The 26,217-nt window shown below is 46.5% G+C and overlaps 4 protein-coding genes across 5 annotated transcripts in view; 2 read left to right on the top strand and 2 right to left on the bottom strand.

Annotated features, from left to right (window-relative positions):
* The window catches only part of LOC126558885 (heme oxygenase 1), a 536,918-nt gene that overhangs the window by 120,433 nt on the left and 390,268 nt on the right, over positions 1-26,217 (bottom strand). The gene's annotated exons all lie outside the window — the stretch shown is intronic.
* The window catches only part of LOC126557160 (zinc finger protein 853-like), a 379,636-nt gene that overhangs the window by 116,090 nt on the left and 237,329 nt on the right, over positions 1-26,217 (top strand). The gene's annotated exons all lie outside the window — the stretch shown is intronic.
* Positions 1-26,217, bottom strand: part of LOC126557548 (vacuolar protein sorting-associated protein 45) — a 221,311-nt gene that overhangs the window by 182,616 nt on the left and 12,478 nt on the right. The window lies entirely within an intron of this gene.
* On the top strand, positions 5,144-7,213 carry LOC126559528 (chymotrypsin-1-like). The gene is made up of 3 exons (XM_050215697.1): positions 5,144-5,252; positions 5,332-5,729; positions 6,914-7,213. The coding sequence occupies exons 1-3, from the start codon at positions 5,159-5,161 to the stop codon at positions 7,211-7,213; spliced, it is 792 nt and encodes a 263-aa protein (XP_050071654.1). The 5' UTR covers positions 5,144-5,158.

Genomic DNA, 26,217 nt, shown 5'->3' with positions numbered 1-26,217 from the left:
TTCGGGATGGCCGCAGGGGAGTTTATGGCCATCATCATCGAGTATTACGAAGCGGCGGCACGCGTTCATAGGCTAGGCAGGCGCTACTAGCTTATGGCGTAGAAAATGACCAATCACCGAGCAAGCCGTCAGGGCCTAGTGTTTACGATCAGAAATTAAAGGCCAAGCACAATGGCAACGTACGTATGTTCGTAAACCCGAAACCAAATGTGACAGTTTTATTAAGATTTAACGAAAGTTCATTCCGTACCACCAGCTCGTTGCCAGCACACGCCTTGCGTTCTGTGCAGATCAAGTAAGGGGAGTGAAAAGCTTGATTTGAAAACGTAAATACACACACAGTGTGCCATATAGTTGACCTTAACGATTGAAACCGTATTCCCATGGCAGGCGAGAAACATTTACCAACCGGTGGATGGAAGAAGAAGCATCATCAAAGCTATTAAAAATGAACCCATAAAAAGGTTTCTCTCAAACCACCAACCAACACCACCTAGCGCGCGCCTATGAAACCATCCCACGTCCATATGGTTGAATGTTTGGCTCTGGCCCGTTATCCGTTTTATCCCTGATGCCTCTAGCTGCCTCTCTGTCGGATAGTAAATCATGAAAAATGATGTTTCGGTTCAATTTTCGGGGACAGATTTTATGCAAAGCTCTGAACGAGCGTTAGAAAGAGAAGAGACGAGCTAAACATTAGGATATCGAGGCGTTCCATTTTGCGGGCACAGAAGAGCTCCTTGGAGCTTCAGATAAGACCGAATTCCTGAAGCTCAAGCTCGAGCGGGAGAAATCTTGGGAAAGTATCGTTTGTGAGTTGTAAAAGAGGATTTCTAATTGATGAATTTCTTCTCCTCCGCTCCCGCAACTACACCGCTGACTCGGGTGACTGCACTTCAAAATGAATAACTCTTAATCGTATTCAAATTACCGCCAGCATCGTCCGGACGGAGAGCTTAGATGCTCACGAAGACACAAACTGATGGTGGTGATAGTGGTCGGATTATTAAAATAATAAAACCTTGCCTCGCTTCAAGTGTAGCCAGCGAGGATTTTCCGTCTCGCTGCAAAATGTAAATGGAATTAAAAGTATTCCCCGGGCCCGATTCTTGGTTCGCTCTGTTCGTTTGCATAAATTTCACCGTTGATCCTGTGCACGGTTACTAAGCGCGTTCGTGAAGTACCAACCCCCAATGGCGCCGAGCCCCGAAAGTCCTTGGGCTCTCTTGTTCAACCTTGCAAACCATACACTTTCTGGAGTGCGGTGTCGTCCAGCGGGTACCGGACCGCAGGTAATTAAAATCACTTGAATGATAATTAAGTGAGCTAATTATTATTTATCCATGAAGTCAACAGTACAATCCACAGCACAATGTGCGACCCAGTTTCGTAAGACCACAGTCACCCGATCCTGCTCATTTTTCCCCCGTCGTTGGTACTTTTTTTCGTTTTTAAGGCAATCATGTTCGACAACACCAAACCGCGCGCACACGGAATTGAGCTAATTATAAGTTCACTGTGAATGAGCGCTCGCTCTGGACTCGAGATATTGATCCGAAGCCAAGCCATCGAGAGTGCAAAAAAAGTCCCCAGCCTTTCCCTAGGCTCCACGACTTGATTTTCCCTATTGGACAACTTATTAACAAATCATACGTTGCGTGTGATCGATCGATTGTTGCCCTTTTTTAAGGAAGGCTAATTTTCTAACGTGAAGTGTGCAATCAGCAGCGGGAAGAAAATCAAGCGTCATTGCTGTAAAATTAGCCTACTGTTCTGCTGGTACATGTGCTCTGTCCTAATACATATCAATCCCTCCTCGTCTCGTCTTGACAAACCAAAACCAACCCAAAACACCATCGAGAGCTTCACCGTGTTGGGAGTTTTTCGTGTCAAAGTAAAACATTTTCATGACGGTCGTAAAACGGGCCACGATAACCTTTAAAGCACCACGGCGAAACCTGAAGAATGAGTAAAAAGGAGAAAAAATCCTTTTTTTTATAACACTCCTTTGTCGCAAGAGACTCCCCATCCCCCGCTCTCGCTCTCTTCCAAGTTGGAACCAACGTCAACAATCACTTAACCAATTTAGAGCCACCCATCGTTGGGTGTACACCCCCAACATTTGATCCACCCAACGAACGTGCATCATCATTGTGCTGCTGTGAAGGAATAAATTGCTGCTGTCACCGAGCCCTTGCGGCGGCGGCGGATGTTGGCAAACGGGGGAGCGACGACGACAGAGCCATTGCAAAAGTGAGTTTATCGTTTAGTCGTTACGCAAAATTTGTCTCGTTTTTTAAACTCCTAATTGATTTTCAATCATAAAAAAGGGGGCAACAAAAACCATAACCTCTTCCAGCCAGTTCGAGTGGGAGAGAGAGCCAGAGAGGCGAAAAAAAGCCCAAAAGGGGGAAAAAAAAACTCCGAAAAAACAATCAACTATAATTTTTAGATCGCTTTTATTTTTATGTTCACACCATAACACAGGACGCGGTGGCCGTACCACCGCGTTTGCCGCGTGAAAACTGGACCGGCGGGGACTGAACCGGATAAAAGAAGGTTGGGAACAGGCATGTTTGAAACCATCGACGGTTGTGGTACGGCACAAGCATACGAAACCACCCCAAAACAGGGTTTTCAGCAGCGTGTTACACACGCAAAAGAGTCAAACGCTTCTTCGCCTTCGCCGGAGATGGGAGAGAGAACCGTTTGTTGTGTAACTGTGGCAAAGAAAGCGAGAAAGCCAGGTGAAGAAGTAGTAAAATTTTGATTACCATGGACAACGCCCTTTCTGCCTTCCTGTTCGTTCTTCGTCCCTCAATGCCGGCAAGCTTTTCCGGGACGCGGACGAAGCAAACGATTGTGGTGGTGGTGGTGAAGTTTCTAATCGAAAAAGCCAATCAATAAATTCGATCGCTTATCAGCTTATTGGGTGTTTCGCGCGTTCACACGAAACACGTAGCGTGGAGGTGTCACACGGCGGACACTACGAAGAAGTGTTTGCCAATCTTTGGATGCTTCTCGAAACGTAAAGAAGGGCTATGAAAAGATCGAATGAATCACCGGAGCGAACGACTGTCGTTCGATGAAAGGCAGATATACACCATTTGACGGGCGGCGAGGGCTATATTTTATGTGCCTTAAGTCAGTTCCACACGCACACGCAGGCGCGGGATGGGCGAGTGGGTAGGGTTTACTGTTTTTCAATCGACTTTTCTATTTTCCAGACGTTTCCGGTCACCGATGTTGCAGACAGTTGTGGAATGAAAGTGGAAATGAATAGTCCTTTTTTCCGGTCCGGCTGGTTGATGCTTAGAATTTTGTTCCAAATTGTCCAAAATTCAAAAAATACACGAAACATCAGCACTTCAATCGACGTTCTCTGTACTTTTTTAAAGACCAAAAAAACAGCTCAACATATCATTCGCACCCAATGTCTACAACACAGGGCGTCTACAGGCAAATGGATGGCCGAGAAGCAATCTTCGTGGCCAATAATAAAGATGTAAAACTGCCCAAACGAAGAGAAACATTGAAACAAAACCCGAAAACCCTTAATCGATTGACATGCTCTTCCTAGTTCCAGCTACTAACTAAGAAGAGTGCGCGCGCCATGCAGATAGAGCATTCCCGGTGTTGTGTATGCTGCCGACCGTATCTACCGTTTCTGTGAACGCCTTGTGCGTGCTTGTGTGTGAGTGTGTGTGTGTGCACAGAAGGCGCAGATGGTGAAATAGTTGCCAATCGGTTAGAGGTCTTTCGCTATCTCAAGCCGTACACACCGTGACAACCTTCTCGGAAACTCCTAGAGATGCTATCAGTAACCGAGCCACTTCACCGGCAGCTCTTTACCAGTCACCCGTGTGTGTGTATGTGTGTATGTCTCGTCCTTATCCGGGAGCCGAATCGAAACGAGATGGAGCTGAATAATATGTAACCCATTCCCACCTGTTCCACCCGGAGAGTAGTGGCTTGGGGAGTGAAGCAAGAAAAGAAGAAGCCTACCCTCGAAGACTAATGCTTTCTGCCAAGTGAACGCCGGGAACGGTCTTAGAAACCGACCAACCATGCCTAACAAGGCAGGCAGGTCGGGGCAGCAGTTGTGGAGGTGCACACGATTTACGACATCGGGATTAGAGAGTTTGGTAAATATTTCAACACTGCCTTCCCAAAATAAAAAAAAACCTCCACAACACCAGTCTCGCCACCCATATTCTACCCCTTCTATGGCTAGTTGAGATCCGGTCGTACCGGTGAGGAACGGGGTTTGATCGGCTCGTGTGCGCCGGGGACACATCGATCTGTTTATGGGCTTCCGCCGTGAGTTTAGACCAAGAAAGCCAGCTTACAGCGTCGACTTGCACCGCATCGACTCGTACACCGCAGGGGAGGTATTTGTGTGCAGCAGAACCGACCCGGCTTAAGTGAATCACAAATGGACATTGCCATTTTGAACACCTGAGCACGGAAGACTTCCACCAAAGTTATCGAGCGCCGGAGCGGTGGCGTTCGGTAGGTTCGGTTCCATCTTAGATAGCATCTCGAAGTGCTGTGCCTGCTGCTGCCTCGGTAAGCACCAAGAAGGGAATGCTTTACGCTTCCCACTAAGCCACTATCGGCGGGTGTAAAGGGTGGTGGTACTGCACACAAAGGCTTCAATCAATTTCATCTCCCTCTCCGGTAGCTACACCCTTGGATGGATCGTTCGTGAGCGCTCTCGATGACCAGTTATTAGCAGTTATCGCTTCGAGTAGGCGCCACATTATCCTCTGAACGTGAAGGAACAGCTGCGAACAGCCCTCGCTAAAGATTGTGCCAGCAGCAGAACGGTACGGGACAGGATGCAATAAAGTTTACGCACCAGGTGTCCCACTGCCGGAAGAGATAATCTTCTGACCAAGTTATGAATTGCCGAAATTTTGGAGCCCAAGATATGCGCTCAACCCCAACGGTTCACCGATAAGCGTTGGCATCAAACCGACAACAACCGGGCGTTCGGCAGTAATGGAGACAAAACAAAAAAGAAACCATTAGATATGGGTCCCGGCATCAATGGCACAGGGCTATAAAACGGAACGACAGCTCGATCGTTCGTGAGAGTGTCCGTGTGCAACGCAACGAAAAAGAAACCCGAAACCCGGCATTACCGATTTCGAAAATGAAGACGTTAAGAACGTGCTCCGTAGTGCAAGCGGTAGCCATTTTGGGTAGCCTGCTAACAGTCGCGAGTGCTCTGCCGCAACGTAGCAACTGTAAGTGGACACTCTTCCTGGATTTGGCCAATTTGGACGTGAATAATCGGAATCCTGCGTCGTGACCATTCTCCAGCAGCACCCACACCACGGATTGCCGGCGGTGAGGATGCGGCCGACGGTCAGTTTCCCTTTCAGGTGGCACTCATCAACGAGGGACTTGTGTACTGTGGCGGCACTGTGATCAACCGGCGCTGGGTGCTGACGGCTGCCGCCTGTATTACCGGAAAAGCGCTCTCGGATGTGCAGCTGTTCGTCGGCAGTGCCGATCGGCTTTCCGGTGGACGTAACGTGACCGCGGAACGATTCGTTCTGCACCCCGGCTTTGACTCGCAAACGTACGCAAACGACATTGCGCTCGTACGGTTGGTGGAGTCCCTGTCGTTCACCGGTGACCAACTGCAGCCTGCACCTCTCGGAACCGATTTCTTCGAAACGGCTAGGAACGCCACCGTGTCCGGATGGGGTCGATTCTCGGTAAGTGTCTTTCAAAATGTGTGTTCAGGCGGGTGGTGGTGTGATTTTGTGAAGAATTAGGAGACTACAATTCGATGCTTAGCTACGGTTTCGCTTGAAACATAATGCGGCAATGGTTCTTGAAATTCGTTCTTCCCATCGAGAACTCCAAAATATGCCAAAAAAGTGATAAAAACTATTTTAACAGCAAAGTGTACACTGCTACTCGCCAACATTCCCAGATAATGGTCCCAATGGTGGAAGCCCATAATCGCTTCAATTCGTCCTACAGTCCAAACAAAAAATTCTACGTCACGTGGTGAACCGTCGAGCATCTGTTAGTGGAAATTGCACTTCACCGTTCGGCCGCTTTTATAGATTCAGTGATTAAACAAGGTGGAACGGTTTATCGGTTAAACTGGTTTCTCGGAAGCAATGTACAGGTGCTTCCGAAAAAGAAGACTTACGCTAGATCCAGATATCAACCACCGGGCTGGGGGTGCCGGATAATCTTTGTCCATTACTTTAAATGAAAATGGCGCTGAGTGGTGTGCAGCTCCTACAACATATTGGTCTAGCTGCTAGGAAGTGAGTGACACACACACAAGTAGCAAAACGATACCGATTTCAACAATTCTTTAATGCACTTTTCCACCCACTCCGGGGGTTGTGGACGATTTGTGCAGTAGAAACCCTAATGCACTGGGAGTGTGAGAGCACGAGCAAGAAAAATCTAAAAGGTGTGCAAACATACTTCAATGTTTCTGCTCCATGGAATGGGACTCAGTACGAACCAATAATCCTCCGTAGTGCCATACCTAGGGCTAGCCGTTGTGGGTCGTGTTACAGCAATGGTTTCCCGACGCAGACAAACGTTTGCCATATGTCCGTAAGCACACTTAAGTCGATTCAATTTACCATTTTAATCTCCGCTCCGACTAAAAGGCAGTTGTTGGCGAGCGTTGTCCCAGTGGGGTCCACCACAACAGCGGGAAACTTCCGGTGTACGCGACTGGATGAACCGTTTAATTGATTGAACCGAACTTTCCGCTCGAGATGGCTAACATTCCTGATACCCGTGTGTCCCGCTAGAACGTTTCGTTGTACTCAAAATTTGCCCACTGCACAAATCATGCACATAGATGCAGACATTCCAAACCTGGCTAACGACGGTTCTAATTCTGCGTCTTCCACACTTTCCACAGATTTCAAACAATCAACTCCCGACGCGCCTGCAGTTCATCCAAACGGACATTATCGACAGCGACCTGTGTGCGGATGAGTTCGAGGAGCCATACCGCAGCCGAATCTCCGACCGTACCATCTGCACCAGCAATCAGCCCGCTCAGGGCGTCTGTCTGGGTGATGCCGGCGGTCCACTCGTGCTGGACGGTGTCCTGGTCGGTGTCCAGTCCTGGAGCATACCGTGCGGCTTGGGTTTGCCCGATGTGTACGAGCGCGTATCGCACCATCGGCCATGGATTCTGGCCATCACACTTCTGTAGAGTGGGTCCGTCTTGCTCGGAGAGAAGCGTAGGTTAAGTGGTTAAGTTCTCCCTATATATATCAGCGCGTCTGGTTCGTACGTTTTCGTCAGGAAGCGAATCCGTCGCGAATCATCCGTAAGCGTATTCATCGATAAAATACATACAATGTGCGCTTGTCAGTAGTCTCGCAACGGTTTCTACAAGAGCGAGAAATAAAAAAAAATCAACAATTCTTGTGTCTACCCCGTGGTAGTACAACGTTTTTTTTTTTTGGTGCTTGAAACTGCACCCGTGGAATCTTCAATTTCGCGCCCGCGTTGTTACGACCCGCCGCCAGAGATAATCAACTTAAGCGATTCGATTTCACCTCATAATCCAGCGAGGAGCTGCGAGGCAAACAACCATCCGGCCGTCCAACAATGACACACAGCAAACAGTCGACAAAGTCCGCGCACAATCCGCGACGGTACCTATTGCTTGCCTGGGAAGGATTCACGTTTTGGCAAATAGAGATTGAGATGTACGTGTGTGCGCACAAGAGCCGCGCTACTCTACTACTTGTATTCAATTATTCAACTTGATTGCTTTCCCAATCAAGACACCCTGAAGCGGTGCGGGCCCAGTTCATTGTTGCCGATTGAAGTGGATGATGCTGGGGTTTGGCGGACCCCGTTCTAGTGATTCGTTACCGTGTGTTTTTGGGGAGCAAATTTTGGAATCTAACGTTGTTGAATCTAACGAATGAACTTCCACAGTTCCGACATTTTGTTGAATGCAGGGCAAAGTTTTGGGAAGCAAAACGAATTTAACCCTAACACACACTTTTGCAACAGCTAACTTGCTAAACCTTGAAGTGCTCGGTACGAAACATCGAATCGTTGAGAGTGTGTTAGCAAAGAGTTAGGAACGTTTGGGTATGGGAGAATAATTAATAGATAAAATTGGAACCGTTTTCAAAAGGAATTCCTCCATTAAAACAAGCAAATCAAATGTTTTGTGAATGGGGAACGATTTTTCATTGCGAATGCTGATTTATCATAAAAGAGAGAGATAGAGAGAGAGAGAGAGAGAGAGAGAGAGAGAGAGAGAGAGAGGGGGGGGGAGAGAAAAAACGGTAATACCATTACAACAAGTTCTTTTCCGTTCCGGGAACGCAAACGAAACTGTATCAAATTCAATTATCTCCAGAAAACCGATAGACCCGTGGTGTTTGAAGTCCATGTCAAATCCTTCAATGAACGATGACTTGTCACAGCACCAGCCAAAGGTACATAAATCATTCCCGCGCGAAGGAAACACACAAACACTGGCCCGGGTGCCGTGTACCCGAAGAATGTTTTAATTTAATATGACGGAACAAAAAGGAATACGCAAGTCGAAACACAACTTCCACTCTCAGTTGGAATTCTTGCCGATTTTGTTGCTTGCGCTCTCTTCCTTCGGACCAGCGGTCTGACCTCTGTTTCGCGTCCGACACCCGCTGAACCCGCTGGCTTGCCGCCATAGTCATTTTGCCAGCAAAATATTTGCATAATGTATTGTTATTAAATTCCGTACGCGTGTTTTTTTTTCCCCCCCGACAACGGGCAGCAAAACCCTCCACAGCGGGGACACCGTCGATGCTCCTGTCGCCGCTGCTGGATTGCACTTTGTGTTCTGCTTTTGGAGCACGGGAAAGCACAATGTTCCTGCAGTACCCACACGCTTGATGATTCGCTTGTCGGCATATGCAGGTAAGGATCGAGAAAATTGCACCATCACCATCGTCATTTTCCATCCATCAAAGGTACGACTCGCATAGGAGGGGGCTAAAGGTGAGTGACTGTAGAAATGAAAAATATGACAAAGTAAAAAAAACAACGCGCACACATCCACATCCACACACACTACACCCACATACAACATCCCGGACGGAGCCACCATGCACACGCCCAGAAGGACATGACACGCCACAGCATTTCTCCGCAAATATGTGCTCATCAGCCGCCGCAGAAACCGTTGGAACAGTGGAACAGAGTGGCACGTCCGCTTCGCCTGTTGTGCTGACTTTTCCACCATGCCAGAGATAAACACAAAACAAAAAGCTAAGGAAGACAGCAAATGAGCTTTTCCGCAATCTCTCGTCTGGATGGCTCAAAAATAAATTGAACCATGAAGGATATACCGTTCCAGCGTATACGGGCCTTTACGTAATGTTGTGCGTGTTCCATCAACCTTAGACACGGCAAGAGATTGAAAACTCACCATCTCGAGCGTTCCTAGGCTGCGGAACGGGATCGTACCCGTGGTACGTGGGTACAAAACAGTGTGGCACATTTTTTCGTTCTAAGTTTCGGTGAAAAATGTGGAACATCATTTTTTGGTCAAAACATCGTTTCGATCCACAGTCCTGAGTGCTTCAAATGATCGATGATGATGATGATGGTAGCTGATGATAGCACTGTACCATCGCCATGCCCCATAATCCGGTACGAACCGCAAGGCCCGGAACAGAGTGTCTTAATACCTGCGTTACAGCCCTCGGTCCGCGGCATTATGGATGGGGAAAATTGATGCAATTTCGGTTCTGAAAATTGTCTTACGATTCTTCCGCTTCGTAAGACTAGATCTAGGTGCTGGGGGGAGGCTCAGTTTAGTCATTATCATCACCACCATCGCTGGCCGTTATCAGCGGCATCATGGACACAGTTGTGTCCTATGCTGAGGCTTCCATTTCCTAACCGTTACCGTTAGTTACCTTATTTTTCGCGTGGAGAAACATTATCCTTCAGTAAAATAAAAAGCAGACGTCGTAGAATTTGTGCTACAATCAACAACATCACAATCAAACAGACAGAACGGTACGGACACGGATAAGACATTCGGTGGTATTAGAATTTATCGCTTCATTGCATCCCGCTGGGAAACCGTCGTCCCATTCGCCACTCTTCTCGAATTCACAAAGGCAAATGATTTCCTTTCCAGCAGGCAAAGCAAAACAGATCCTACCCATTCTAGAAGCAGCGCGATTCAAGTAGCGGCCATCACCACCGGGCTGCGAGAACAACCCTCGGGATATTCACACAGCACTGCCGCACACATAATTGAACTTCCGGATCCCTTTCGGGGTCGTTTCCTGGTACGGAGAATCCCATGATTTGCCCTCGGGCCCTCGTCGTTCCCGGTGTCGGTCTCGATCAAATGTCAAGCGTGTTGTGTTGCTACCGCCCGGGATGTAAGGTTTTCCATTAAACAACACTAACACCAACTGAAAGACCGCGAACCTAATTGATATGGTAATGAGACGAGCGGTGGTGCGGTGGTGTATTGATTTTCCTTACGCCGCGTCCATTTACGCTTGACACTGCCGAACGTCTTCATCGACTCTCGAACACATAACTTCTCTAGGCGAAAGCATTTGCGTCGGGTGTTTCGTTCTCGAACGTTGTTTGAATGAGGAGGAAAGTTAAATAAAATTAAAATCAGCGCACGCTTGACCTGACGCCATTTGCTTATGGGTTTACAGCTTGCGTCATCTAAATCAATTAGCTGTTTTAGGGATGGAAAATTGGGTTCAAGCAAATTAAGAACTCCGAAACCTACGGATCCAGGTGTTCTTCTGTGGAGGGCGTGTACAGAGCTTTCTTTGAATTGGGCCAGTTACAATGACGACGGGAAAGACATGATGTTGGGAATAGTATTGTAGGTCATTAGTAGAGATTCAACTGTATAATTTGGAAAGAAAGAAACAACAAAGAATGTCACAACCACTACCCGAAGTTTTGTAAAAAAAAATGTTACAGCCCAATTTTAAACGGAATTATTTGCCCGCTAGTTCCTTGCAAGGAAAGTTGTCAGTTGTCAGGAAATCGCACAACGATTCAGTAGTACTTATGATCTACATTTATCTATGTACGTCGATGTTTCAAAATGACATCCCCTTTAATACCGACCAACAAAATATGCGGAGAAAGTGGAACAAAACTATTGCCACACTGTTCTTGAATAAAACATTCTAAAGCATGACGAAAACAAAAATAAAATGTCTGCACACAATAGACACAAATGTAAACTTGTATAACTGCAGCTCGTTTCCACGGTTCATAAAGCATGTCCAGAGAAACCCCGTTGAAATAATTCAAAACCCCATATAGCGAATGCAGAGCGCGCACACACATAACAACACTAGTGGGCAGTAGAGAAACAGTGTGCCCAGAGCACACAAAAACTAAAACATTACTATGCAACTACAACGAAACTTATTCATATTATTCATTCGCACCGGTAAACTAATGCTCGGTCACACCGAATGCGAGAACAACTTTGTTGCTCCCGTGAACAAAACCAGCAGGCAAAAAGGGAAAGTCAGTTGCTGGCATTGAGGCAATCGACGCCGCCACAGCGACAGAAAGAAAATTCCTATCCCTCGGTAAACCATTTTTCCCGGTGGTACCCCAGTTTTGAAGCGATTTTTCAAACCGATCCTCTGCGTTTAATGAGTATGCATGCGCACAACATTATTGCACTTTTTGACGTCACTTTTCCCGTGTTTGCGTGTGCCGATAAGTGTTGTTGGGCTCTAGCCGGTGGCCGACAAAAGGTTTATTATGATGCAACTAAACTTTCCATCAACGCGGTGTGTATGACCACCAACGGCGATTGTTATTATTCCACACGTAGTTTACGTCGGGGGGTGGCTGTAGCGCGGGTGGGGACCCGCCACTAGACCGAAAGAAACCGAGTACTGCAGTGTACTGGCCAGACCACAAAACTTTCTTCCCGCACACACCACGAGGAAGAGAAGGTATCGGTTTCATTTTAATAATTTCCAAATTTATTTACCACTCCCGCGGCGGTTGGTCGCGACGATCAACAATCACCACCGGCGACGTTTCGGACCGGTGTCGTTGGAAGCCTCAAAACTATGGGAGACTAAATGGGAAGAGGAGGGGGGGGGGGATGAAAACCCTTTCTGCGTGTGGTTCTTCCGCATTTTGAAAATAAGGGGGTCTTCTTTGCGATTAGGCGCCACCCTTTCCTTTGTTTCTTAGTGCTGACACACCCCGGACGGGGGGTGGTAGCCGTAAGAAGAACGAGGAAGAGTTTTGAAGTTTAAATTAACAATTTCCAATGACTCCTCCCTTAACCAACGTTCATGGCAAAGTGTCGGCTGAGGGCGGAAAAAAGGGAGGATGTGGTAGATATAAAATATTATGATGACCCCCGCCGATTCCCAGCATCGCGTCACCAGAGTCTGTGGGATGCTGCTATGTATACTCGACCTCTCTCTCTCTGTTGCCTTCCCCGCTCAAGCTAGCCCCAAGGCACTCCGCGGCACTAGTAGTAGACACACAAAGGCAGCAGGCGGGCACGTTGTTGTGATTTCTTTGGAAATTAAATTAACAGAATAATTGCTGCACCTTTTGTCGCCGCCAGAGCGGGCGGCATCATGTTTGCACCGTCAGCTGGTACGGCGAAGCGACGCTGGACGATGGTGTGCCGGTGGTTGGCGGATGGCCAAGTTTATCATTTGTTTTCCCTGGCCCGTGGAAAATGGTCTGAGTTTCGTATTTGGAGTATATTCATTCGGGGTTCGCTTTTAGCCCGAAGACTTGGGAGACGGGAGCGAGCGCACAAGAGAAATCAGCAAAATGCTACTAATAAACTTCATTTTCCTTCCGGTGCGCGCGTCCCACTAGTAAGAACTCCAAACCGAAGGGGCAAGAACAGCCCACCGGGTGCACTTGCCTTTAACTTTAGTTGCTAGTGCCACCGCCACCACCATCGCCGGTTGGCGTTGTTGCTGTGGCGATGGGGCAAAACTTCAGGCAGAAAATAGTTTTCCCGGGGCCGAAAACTTCCACGAAATGACAATTTCAGCTAAAGTTGTGTCCTCTGGGATTTTGGTTTTTCTCTGGATGTGAGGAAGAGGGAAACGGAACGGGGGGAAACTGGCGACCTGGCTAAGGGAATGCGCATAAAAGCTTAACAACAGTACTCTGTCGCTGCCGATGACTGCTGCTGCACACTAATAAACGACTCGTCGGTTCATTGTCTAAAGAGCGAGCACAGAATAATGAAAATAACATTCAGAGACCTCCTTGCACTCGCCAGGAAAATTACAGAGAGGGAGAGAGACACCGTCCTACTATCACCCATCTTTGAATGGGGAAAAATGTTAAGGACTTTGTCGCAGGATCCAAGACCAGGAAACTTTTCCCATCACACACAGCATGAAGTACGAAACTATTAGGTGTGTATGTAAATTTAATTGACATATAAAAATAAATTTTCACTTGTAGTTAGGCTTTTAGGACACGCAAAAACACTTTTCTCCAAATTTATATCGTTGAACGGAGTAACTTATATGTAGCATCAATTTGTTTCAATTTTGTTCAGCTATATCGATTATGCTCTCAAGCTAATCTAATTCATTTGAATGATTTTCAACATTAGGCACCTTTTTCATAGCAGCCATACTCTGGCTTTCTAGACTCACTAATATCACGTAGTTGGATAGTCAGTGGCGCGGAAATAGTTCGGATGGGATGGAAAATCGTTAGGCTAAAGTACTTTTTTCTTAAAACAAACCCAAAATATCCTATATTTAATATCATCATCATAATGTTGGCCTGCTCTTTTAAAGAGCACGTGACCCGGTCAACAATAGATCCCCAGGAAACTCAATCCCTGGCTGCAGCTTCCCCTCCATGTAGACACCCGACCTCCGACAGGTCCCCTTGACCTGATCCAGCCAACGAACTCCCCGACGCCTCATGTAGAACAATAGACACTGACAATGTCTCTGACGAATACCTTCTTGGCGGGGCATGAGTCCGGCATCCTCATTCATCCTTCTACTCCACACTCCATGCTCGACCACCAAAGATGGTCCGGAGGATGTGTCGCTCAAACACGCCAAGAGCATTTGGATGCTCCGTTCGGATGGTCTAAGACTTGTGGCCATATAGGACCACCGAGCGAATCAGTGTGCGATATATCTCACATTTCGTGCGGTCTCAAAGTCTTCTGGATCTCAGCAGACGGTGAAGGCCGTAGTAGGCACGATTCCCCTGTACAATGCGTCTCCGGATTTCGCTGGATCCTAGATCCTAGATTTAACAGGGTTTTAATAACTATCAATGCTGTCACTACTTATGGACTCTGCTCAGGATGTGGATCAAAGTTGGTGCGAGATGAGGATCAACTACCAATGCAGTCGCTATTTATGGATTCTGATCCGAATGATCCACATAACTTGAACAGAATAAAGAGATGACTGAAAAATTCTTAAGAGGTTCACCTCAAATTCTTCGTTATCGAAGCTTTTTTCTACAATGTTCCTAATCCAGTAAACTCTTTGCACAATGCTTTCCATAATAAAAATAAACAATCTTTGGTAGCAAAATACTTTTCTTCCACTTTCCTACATTACTGTTCCTCGGCAAACGTATTTAAACATTTTGAAGCACCTAAATTGCAATTCAGGCAAGCATTATGCTTAAACATACATTGCGTTCTACAAAAGATTTGCTTGCTGTTCCAATTGTGTCGTAGTATCCCAGCAAAAGGAACAAAAAGATACATACAGGATGTCACTTGCGGTCATATGCAACCGAATCTAAGTTCTTGGTTCATCTTAATTTTTGTGCCCAGTTTTTTCTTTGCGCTCTTTTTTAGTGCTTCAAAATGACATTTTAAGAGGATTTCTACCGTCGGCATTCGCGATGCACAATTTTGCTGTGCAAAACCGAAACATTTGCCACTCTTCGCTCTTTCCAACTTCAACACCGCGCTTAGGAAATAACATTAATTAAGAGGCAAGGATGAAAACTTTGCTGTGTGCAGTGCCTGCCAAGCGCTTGCCAAGCGCGTAAGGTGTACGGTTAGACGCTTTTCCACGACGCTTAGACGCTTCCTCGGAAACCGCGCACAATTTTCCCGCGGAACAGGATATATGCTGATGTCACTGTCACATGTCACACCGGTCCTTCCGGGGGATGTGTATGTGTATGTGTGTGGTTAGAGATGTGATTAAGTGAAAACTTTTCACACCGGCACCACCCACGCGCTTTCCATCTTTAGGCCCCTCTCTCGTCAATTTTGCCTAGTTTCACACACTCCAGATTGGAACATAGTGTTTGATAAGTGTGTGTGTGTGTGTGTGTGTGTGTGTGTGTGTGTGGGGGGGGGGGGTTGTGGGTAAGGAAGTGCCTCTTCTGAAAGGGTTCTTCATTTATGGTGCGATTCTATTAGATTCAGACACACACACACACATAGATAGATACAGCACTCGAAAGATGAATCAAATTATCCATTCAGCATTTCGAGGGCACAACAAGCAAAATGATATGGATCCTGAAGATGCTGGCTTGCCGGGACCTTCCCTCGTGGTAAAGAAATAAGCCAGAATACGTGGAAGAAGAAAATGAATCTGATTGCACGACAGTGTGCATGTATGCTGATTATGCGCAGATGATAGAAAAACTGACGCTGGTGAAGCTGTAATTAAATTGCACTAAGAGTGACACTTTCGCGAGCTGCGTTATCTAGCGAGCTGCTGCACTGCACTACTTCTGGGGAAGCTAAACGTAAATGGCAACAGAATAGAATAAATGTGAATAGAATAGAAAAGTTATCAGCGAGCATGCTACATGCACCAGCCGGTATCCTGCAATGAATGTTAAGAGGACTTTATGATTTAATTATTGCTAGGGAAGTTTGTGTTTTCTTTTCTTTTATGTACGGCAATAAGCAATAAACCCATGCAAATGTACAGTGCTGCTTGTGGTTTGATGCTTTAAGAACTATGAATGTGTCCTGGTGTAGCATATCTGCTAAACATCTCTCTACAGAATACCTTATCTCGCATACAACAAGCGTAGCATTATACGGTGAGCTGAAATTCACCAATTTTACAAATAACCTGTCGCCTGGCCGACTTGCGCCGCCGATGAGCATCGAGAGTCCCCCTACCAACGGTAAGGCCTCGATGTCTCCAACGTTTCAGTTAGGAAGATTATCATCCGGAATCTTTAGACTGTCTGGACAGTCACACAGAAGAAAGATATTGGTTCGCATGAAATCTAAAAATATTTTAACATGAAATTGCAACTCTAACGCCTTAAAGTCTTTAGACCCATAAGGATATAACTGCTCACGGACATCGTGGGCATCCCATTCAACAATCTGATCCGTGGAAACATTTTAATGAGTCAAAATGACATACCCATTGGCCGTAACAACCTTCAACAAGAGCCTTCATTTACGCCAATTTCAGTTGGCTGACTGACACCAAAGCCTAAAGGCTCGGCTCCACACAATATTCCTTGCCGAACTGTTGTTCTGCGAGAGTGTAAGCATCTCATTAACACATTTAATACTTTTCCTCGTTTGTGGCACACCACAAGTAAAGCAGATGAGTACAGACGCGGAGTAATTGCACACGGATTTCACGGAAGCTCGAATGGCAGTTTTTTTTTCTTGTGTAGCAATTTCCCACACTTTGCAGAGCCATAATACATTCTCGTCTTACGTTCGGACGCAAAACCCATCTTGAACTATTCCGTTTCGAGCAAGGGATGCAAAAGAACTGGAAGTGTAAAAATATTTTAAGGCTTAGAATTAACACTTAAATTGAAAAAAGTATTATTTTTTTTTTTATTTTTTATTTACAATTGATTATGACGGTCCAATGCCGTATTGTCATGAAAAAAGTATTAATAAGGTGTGAAATATAGAGGCAATGTACGATGTTACACACTTTCTGCCTCACGTGCCCCCTTCATATTAGAAAAACCGAAACAAAAGCGAGGCCAACTAAAAAAAAACGCCATCGCTAACATTTTTTTTGCATCCAGTTCTCTTTTTCTGCAAAGCTCAGCGAACGCGGCCTCGCACTGAAGTGTGCGGGCCCTTTGGGACACACTGTTGACGCTCTTAACGGTCTAGATACATCGTTGTTTCAGTGCGCAGATTTTCTCGTTTGCCTGGGCACAGCTCACTCCCGCTCTGTGGGTGTCGGTGGTGCAAAAAGTGGACTTCCACAATTAAGTCATCCGGCAGGAGTGTCAAAAGGCTGTTGAAGCACAGAAAGAGCTTCTTCAGTGAGGTAAGGGCTTTATTTCTGCGCTCGTTCGTTCTTACACCGATGTCTCGCTCGTTCCCATGCGCGTGCTTTCTCGCTTGTGCTGGAGTTTTCCTTTTGCCAGCATTTTGTACCATCCTTCCCGCCGTGTTACTGTTTGTAGGGAAAGCGGATCCTTTTTAAAAAGCGAAAGGAGATGCCGAGTGCTTTGAAAGTGTAGAAACGAGCCTTCGGGGAACGGTTTCTTAGGGGCAAATTATGAATGGCCAACAAAATAGGAATGAACTTGCGAAGGAGAAAAACATATGCACGCACCAGAAGGTAAATGTGAATGAAGGACAGCTAAACAGCATCCTCAGCGTTCCAATGGCGATATCCAGGTCAAAATATGAGTGTGTGGTAGACACTTGCTTTAGCGTCACTTGCTAAGGACTTCGAACCAAAGTTCGTTATAGATATTAATGCGGTGTATTATTCAATCTCCGCTTTCCATCCACTCGCTGGATGCATCGGCAAGGTCACATGCTGTCACGCTAACAAGACAAACAAAAACGAAATGAGCAAGCTAGCAACCAGAAGTACACAGACACATTAAGTAATAGTGCGCTTGAGGTCACCAATTAACCTCATACGGCGCAGTGAGGCTTCACCGGAGGGTTATTAAATCAAATCTTATTAAGCCTGAAACCTTGCACTTTAATTAAACCCAGAGCCAGATTAAACCAGATTTAATTACTTGCACTATTGAATGCCATAACAAAGATTGAATTAATTATGAAAGCATCGTAATGCTGAGGGCGAAAAAATGTTCTTCCACTTGTGAATTAATTTTGTCTTATTATATTACATCATGAACCAGCCGGGAGCGATTAGCAGTTTACTGCAGTGCTAAGTAGAATGAGAAAACGAAATATGCTAGATCTAAAGCTTTATCAGGCTAACGATGAGCGTCTGGAGATTAAATATTTTTTACAGCAACATCGTGCATCAGCCATGCAAAAGAAAGAACCCGTCTTATCTAAAAATTATAGACGCATGTGGTCATAAAAATTAAAAATCCAAGATTTGCAGCTTTTTTTTATTTCCAAGATGAACTCCGAGTCAAAGCATCTCAAGGCTGAGCTAACAGTTGATGGTCACTCGTTTGAAAACCATTACTTAAGCCATAACAAACATTTCCCCTTTAACGGAATGCAGAAGGTTCGTAAGACTAGCGCTCGCTTGTGTGTCTGTGCAGGACTGTAGGAAAGTATTTTGTAAGATAAAATAGACTCCCGGACTTGAAGCTGCTAAGTAGTCTGCACCGTTCCGTTCCTATTGCCGGCTCGAGCCCGAGCGTACGAATAAAATTATGATAAGCTCCAACGGTGGACCGAATTTGCATGAAAATGGCACTCGCGCCAGCATTATTCCCGTGGCGTATAGCCTCCAGTGCCTCTCGCCAAAGGGTGCACCCGGCTGATGGTGGCACGGGTGGTGATTCTTTCACTTAAGCCATCCACTTTTTTTTTCTTCAAAAGCTCAGCTCACCAAAGGCACGGCTCGTGGTAAGGGATTCTCTCTTCAAACCGGGAGTGTTCCAAAGTTGCGACGAGCAAGCACACACCAGGGGCTGGCTGGAACAACCTTCGGAGCCTGTTTATGAGCCGCTGTCCCGTTGTTCAACAGCGTTTAGTACCTGCTTCCACTCCCGCTGTGCGAGTTTCCGCCCAGACCGTTTTGCTCACCCCCGTGTGCCACGGGCCGTTTTCTGCGCGGGACATTCCACAAATCTTCATCCTCTCCGTGCTCTTTTCGACACATAGCTTCGAAAGGTTTCGGTTTGTTGTTGCAGGTTGCCTCTTTTTTTTACGCCGGCGATGAGCCAGCATCACCACGAAACATCATCATCGCCTTCCACCCGGGCGTCCGGGAGGAGGCTGGGACAAAACACCGCGACGACAACCGACCAAAAAGAACGTGCGTAGCAGTGGGAAGAATTAGTTTGGAAACAGAGATGAAGGGAACGAGAGAGAGAGAGAGAGAGAAAGACAGAGCAAAATATGTTGTTAAGAGAGAGGTCGAGAGAAGAAAAAAAACACAATATTAAAATGGTTTCGCGCTGCGGTTGATGTGCTTTTATACTGCTAAGGTTTCTCGTCTTCAATTTTCCCTTCTATGCACCACATTCGGTAGGTGTTCGGTTCTGTTTCTCTTCATCCATTCGAGCTTGGATACGGAGAGCACGTACAGAATTATACCCCGTGTTTCGGTTCTTCGATTGGATTGCTGCTTTGGAGGGTGCCTCACTGCTCTTGCCACCAGCAAAACTCCAACCCCGTAACCAAACGTAAAGCAAATCGAACAAAAAGATCGTCAATGCGCGTCCACCACCGGCACCGAGAAGTACGTGCCGTGGCTCGGGAGCACAAATGGGACAGCGTGTTCTGCGTGTCTGCGTTAATCCGTTCTGCTGGTCGGTCTCGATCGGTCAATGGTTTTGGAAGTTTTGTGCGGCTAGGAAGTCGCGTATGTATGTACGGCGCACACCGAAGCACAGGACAACTCAACCGCAACGAGTGAACGGTAAACGCGAACGCTATCCCGGGTCGTAGGCCCGTGGCGCGTTGCTTTTCATAACGAGCCGACCCTGAGGAACCCGCGGAAAGGGCCCAATCTAACCGTGAACGGTGATCGTGTTCTCCCCACGAGGGAGCGAGTCATTTTTGTTGTAGGGGAAGCGAGAAAGCGTGAAAACCGTTCGATCGATTGGTTCAGCTTTCAAAGTGTAAGCGCTCGACCCTAATGGGACAATCGGTGGATGCATACTCATCTTTATTATTACGAGTAATCTTGATTACCTGGCTTTTGCTTCATTTTTCTTGATGCTCCTATATTTTGTGTCCAAAAAAAAAACCATTCCTTCAATTAATTCTAGCAATACTACAGGGAAGAAAGAATACACCCAATTATCAGAAAAAACATGTTGATTACTTTACAAAGTCGATTCTGGTGAGATAAACAGGGAGAAATACTTTGTTAAATCTATTATCTAAGGGCAATGTAGTTATGAGACCTGCGAGCCTTGAACTGATGTTATCTTACATTCAGTTATGTTATTACAATCAGAAAGCTGAAGTTTGCTTTTCCTTGTGACTCATTGATCATCATCATAAAAAGGATTATCAAACTACAATTTTTTGAAATAGAAAACGAGACACTTGCTGCAGTTGATGGTTCAGATGTTTGATACATGTTTACTGCAGCTATCAGCTGTCAAATTGACCGATCACAGTGGAGTGTTTTGTGGACAAGAACCATTTCGGGGTGGTCAAAACAATTGCAACTTCTCGCTTCTTTGAACGATTATCTCCACCAGCATCGTTTGAGAACTTTGTTTTACGATGGAAAAAGATTCTTTTGCTGAAAAAAGTGTTCTTATTGTAACATTACAAGGTAAATGCACGTTGGTAATTAATGAGGCAGGTCAGTACTGACACTTTCTTTATATTTTTGCTACTAGACACCAAAATGACACCTGACAGCCTTGGAGTGAAACTAAGAAAGAAAATAATCGATGACTTTCAAGAGTGGAATGCCACAAAAAACAATTTGTGACAAGGTTTGAGGTGAAAAAAATGGACGTATCTAGACTGTGCTCGAAATATCGTGCAACCGGAAAGATTTATTTGGACAATAGAGGTGGAAGAACACGGTCCGCCACGCCAAGAGAGGACACTTTGACCGTACGAAGCATGAAAAAGGATCTTTTTAAATCTTCGTTCAAGGAGCGAATGGATAAGCAGTTATCTGTTTCGGACCGGGCTGCGAAGAAACCTCTGACATCACTTAGAAACCGGAAGAAAAGACTTCTGTTTGCTCAATCTCATATTGACTTATATTGGGATGTGCAGAAATGGTGGACGATTCTGTTCAGTGATGAGTCGAAGTTCAACATCTTTGGAAGCGACGGGATTTGCCGTATATGTCGATCAACTGGAAAACGCATTGATTCACGTTACTGTCAGAAGACGGTGAAGCATGGAGGAGGCAGTGTAATGGCCTGGGGGTATTTTTCTGCGAACCTTTCTTGGTCCAATTCATCAAATCGATGGAATAATGGACCGTTTCATGTACAATGGCAACCTGAAAAATGGAATGTGCCATTAAAATGGATATTCCAACAAGACAACGATCCCAAGCACACCACCAAAGTGGTGTAATAGTGATTTAAGGATAATGAAATCATGGTGATGAACTGGCCGACCTGAATCTCCGGATCTGAACGCTATAAAGAACCTGTCGGATATCGTGAATCAGCAAATGATCAGTTGTTTGCACAAATCAAAAAAGCATTTTTTTTTGTCAAACAACACGCGTAGTTGCACTTGTTTTGTCCAAAAGGAAAACGTTGACTTTTTATATACATATTTTCGTAAATTGTTACATATATTAATGAGATTTATGACAATACGGCACTGGACCGTCATAATAAATTGTTTAAAAAAATAATTAGATTTTTGTTATACTCAAAATTCCCGAAGGAACAGGTCCGCAAGACCTCTCAAGGTTTTATCTAAGGTTGTAGAATATTAAATTTTGTAGAAAATCAAATGCTGATCAAATTGTTCAAGTGTTGACGACTACTTCATTTTCTGAACCAATATTAAACGATCACGACCACCTTTAACGGTGTATACAAGGGGTACAGCAACTGTAGAGCATTGTAAGTTAGCAATGCGAACAATTTACCGATACTGCTCATTAAAACAAAAAGCGTTAAACGGAATGCGTTTCCGATTGTGAGTGGTTTTGAAAGTACGGAAAAAAAGAAAACCGAGCCAAAACCCTGTTCACCCAATTGCATAATTTAACAAAACCATACAAGTCATACCAACCCATGAATGGTAAAACGTCAGGGGCGTACACTCATATACACACACACACATACTACTGGTGCCTATTAAAATGCCATAAAAATGGAGGACTCAATTGCGAAACGCAACCCCGAGCTTGGATCACCCTACAAAAGGATCTATGCCCGTGAGTACATAATTCTCACTCTCACCCACAGCACACCGGGAGAACGAGTCATTGAGAAGCCTGTGAAGGGTAGCGTGTGTGTGTGCGTGTGATGATTCCTTTTTCTTGTACTGCTCCGCGTATTGCTGAACGAGGGCTGTGAGTGCTCGTTGGATGCCCATTCTAGCGGAACCGGGGCAGAGTCTTAAGTGATCATACGCGGAATGGCTGAGCGAGAAGCTCGAAGGCTCGAAATACGATCCAGCCAACCCTACACAACGCTTCGTCCTTTGTTTCCCTAGCGGAATGGGGCGCACGGTTGCCTCAGATGCCATGGCAGCAGGATGAGCATGAAAGGCATATACACTGTTGTGGCATACACAGTACATTATTATTTGCCAATTGCATTTTATTCAATATAAATCCACACACGGAATAACACGACACAAGAACGCGTTTGTGATCTGCTTTACAAAAGAGCAAAAGGGACACACGGGAGAGGCTGGAACGAGGCGATCGAGGAGAAACAACTCCGAAGAGAACGACCAACCTGTCCACATTTTCCCATTCGCCATCCCATTCAATTCAATCGATCTTTAACCAAAGCACACATAGCATAAACAGAAACCCGCCTGAACTGAATGCGCACCAAAGAATAAATGCAAGAATCCGCGAGAGATAGCTCGAGAAACTCGCAGTATTTTCTTTCCAGGGCCGCGTTCGAAAGCTAGGTTCGTTTCTTTCTTTGCCTTCTTTCGCTTCGATCCGATGCCGAGATTGGACAGTTGATGACCGATGAATCGTTCCTATTTTGCCGTTCGTCATCGACCGGTTATAGGCTTTCATTCCGGTGTGTGCCTTGCTGTCCGTCGTCCGAACCGCCCGCGATGTCCACGCTGTCAACAAACGAGCGACAATAGCGGACAAACCGATGATCAACAAACAACCACCATGGGTGGGGAGGTGGTTCGGTCCCCCCCCCCCCCCCCAGCTCTGCGCTAATGGGGGTTTGCAGGCTGATGTTCGCCCACGGACGGTATGTGCATGCATCATATTGTACGCGACCGGCGCAAAGAGGGTGGAATGCTGGACGAAACGGACCCCTTATTCTGGTTGTCCCTCGTCGTATCTCGTCTGTCTATTTGCCCGTAAGCTGTCCGCTTATCATCTGCCCATCGTCGCCGATCGTTTCAATTATTCCGGTGCTCGATCGATCGGTCTGGTCGAGAAAACATATACACACACGCGCGCACACACACACTCGTCCATAAACATATACGCTCGGTTTCCTTCTTGACAGGGACCCCGGTGACTTGACAGTAGCCAACGAACCGATCCACGGACCAAGAGTCCAGCCGAGCGAGGTCATCGAAATAATGCACACACGCTGACATCCCTTCATACCTTTCTTTATATGCGGTAGAGGAGAGACAGGAGCGGCGGGCTGTAGGATAAACATAAAGCGAAGCAAGAAGTGAGAGACAGAGCCAAAGAAGCGTTCCAACAAGATCGATCCAGGTCGTCCGTTCATCTGCACAGCGTAAACCGGTTCCCCGTCCAAGTCCCGACACACACACACACACACACACATACCGCTCCTCAACCGCCGCGCCGCTTCTAGGGCTCAGCCATGTCCCCACATCCCGGGTGACAACTAGAGTTCATTGGTGGGACGCATTTTCAAAATGCACCACACACTGCTGCTATATCTCGGTCGGTCCTATCGCTACAGCCATTAGACGACTGCAGGCAACGGCGACATTCCGATGCAATGACTCTCAACCAACCGTGGCCGACGAGCGTACCTGCCGCGAAGGATTACACACCTTCATACACCGTGAGTCATTGATTTGCTATTAGAGCCCATCAGCCCCGCGGCCATCACACAGCTAGCCTGCCACGTCCCATCCCGCATCTTCAAGCCCGCAATTCCCTCTGCTATGACTTGGACCCCGTTCATCTACCATCAACCACTTCAACGGGACCATTGTTCACAAGATGGACATGGCTTTCTGGTAGAGAGCACTCCGAAAAGCAAAGTCCCACCTCACCGATGAATTCACCACGCCGGGAACATCCACTGCATATCTCTCTCACAAACGGAAAGGTACGGACAACGCGCATAGAAGATTTATCGCAGCTAAGATCGCGTTGCAACAAAACAATGGCGAACCGAGCGCAAACCCCATATCTGCCAATACACACACGTATATTTGTATATTTATAAATGGCATTCGGGCCCCATTTTACCCCGCAAACATGCGTAGAGTGGAAAGTGGTTTTGCTTTCTTTCGCGGGCCAACTTTTAACCATTTTGCACAAGCTTCTCTTGCCCGGTACGTGATCTTGCTAACTCTCTGACAAGTCCGAATCGCTGGAAGAGTTTGGCTCACAGTCTGGGACAACCAAATCGGAACCCAAATCTCGGACGCCTTTTCGTCGTATTCGGAACGGCGGTGTTAGTGTGTGTAAGTTTCCCAGAACACTGATGACCTCTCTTACTTGCCGTGTATATACAACCTTCCACCAGACTCTTTTCATGCGGTCCTTAGAATGATAAATGTCAATCGATAAATTAACTCCGCAAAATGCGAAGCGCCGGGCATTCACAATCCCAGCATCCCCAAATGCGGCCGATGGCAGAGAATTGGTTGCCACAATCGGCCGTTTAATGTTACTGAGTCGGGCTGGTTGCAGTCGGGCATGCAGGACATGGACAGGTCAGAGATCCAGGCGGTCCTTGGGGAAGAACGATGCACGATGTTGCGAAATAGAGTTACAGCAAATAAACTCCAGCGTGCAGCGAGAATATCGGTTCACCTAGGCCACTGTCGAGCCCTTTTCCGGAGTCCGGATTCAGACAAGGGCAAGCAGCAGCACGACGCCCGAGATCGATCGAATGCCGAGCAACAGGGCCAAACGACCAAAAGGTACGCGACGCGGTAAACCCGCTTTGTTCGCTTTTCAACCGTTCCACTACCCCGACAACTCTTTACTGCCAACGTACAAACGCGACCCTGCTTGAATTCTTACCGGCCGCATATCTTCCTTCGGTTAAACTGATTTTAATGCAAATTTATCTCCTGCACACACAACCGCCAACCAAGCCAGCCAGCAGTTTGCAGAAAACGCTTGGGGTTAGTGGGGTTGGCGGATGCCGCGTTGGGCTCGCTCTCGGGATTTTATCTTCGGTCTCATGTGGTCCATCGTCCTCACCGGAGCATTATCATGCACAATTGTCGTGAGTGAGACCTCCCCATGCAGGCATACACACAACGGGGCTTTTTGCATTTAGCTCGCGTTGTCAACGTTTGGTTAGGTTGCGTTTGGTGGAGATTTAAGAAGCGCACCGGACCCAGGAATGTCGAATGTGTTTGCCTGTTTACCCACAATCGGATGCTCACCAACCGGGCTTGGGTGCGGTGTTCGGCAGACGGCGCTGCAGCAAGTCGAAAGATTGCCAATCGGGCCGCGCCAATAGCAGTAAAGTGCATCGGAACTGCCGCTGTTGCTGCTGTACTGTTGCAATGGCAAGTAGAATCTCTAAAACGAACCTCAGACGCAGTGTGTGTTGCTGTGAGTGTGCATATTTGATGCTTCCCGATGTAGATGTTTGTGCCGTTTAATAGAATATATACAGCTTCAAGTCAAGTGTTTAATGGATAATTACGCCCGCACGGTGGACGCTGCATGGCAATGCAAGCCGTTTCGCCCCGGAACAAGGTTCGTTCGTTTCAATATTTACAGTGCCAGTTCGAGCAGAATGTATGCTTTCGTGATTCACCTAGCACCTTTGGACAAACACAATACCACGGTCTATAGCAGGAGGGGGGTCGTGGATAATTACGCCTGAATTTATGCACCGCTTTCGACCGGAACCTCTTTCACACATTCCTGCAGTGGACAGAGAATAAGTTATTCTTTACACTAAGCCTCACAAATGATTTGAACTCAC

Source organism: Anopheles maculipalpis, chromosome 2RL (assembly GCF_943734695.1).
Source record: "Anopheles maculipalpis chromosome 2RL, idAnoMacuDA_375_x, whole genome shotgun sequence".
Classification (NCBI taxonomy): Eukaryota; Metazoa; Arthropoda; class Insecta; order Diptera; family Culicidae; genus Anopheles; species Anopheles maculipalpis.
Note: the sequence above shows the minus strand (reverse complement) of the source record. Positions and strands in the feature narration are given on the sequence as shown.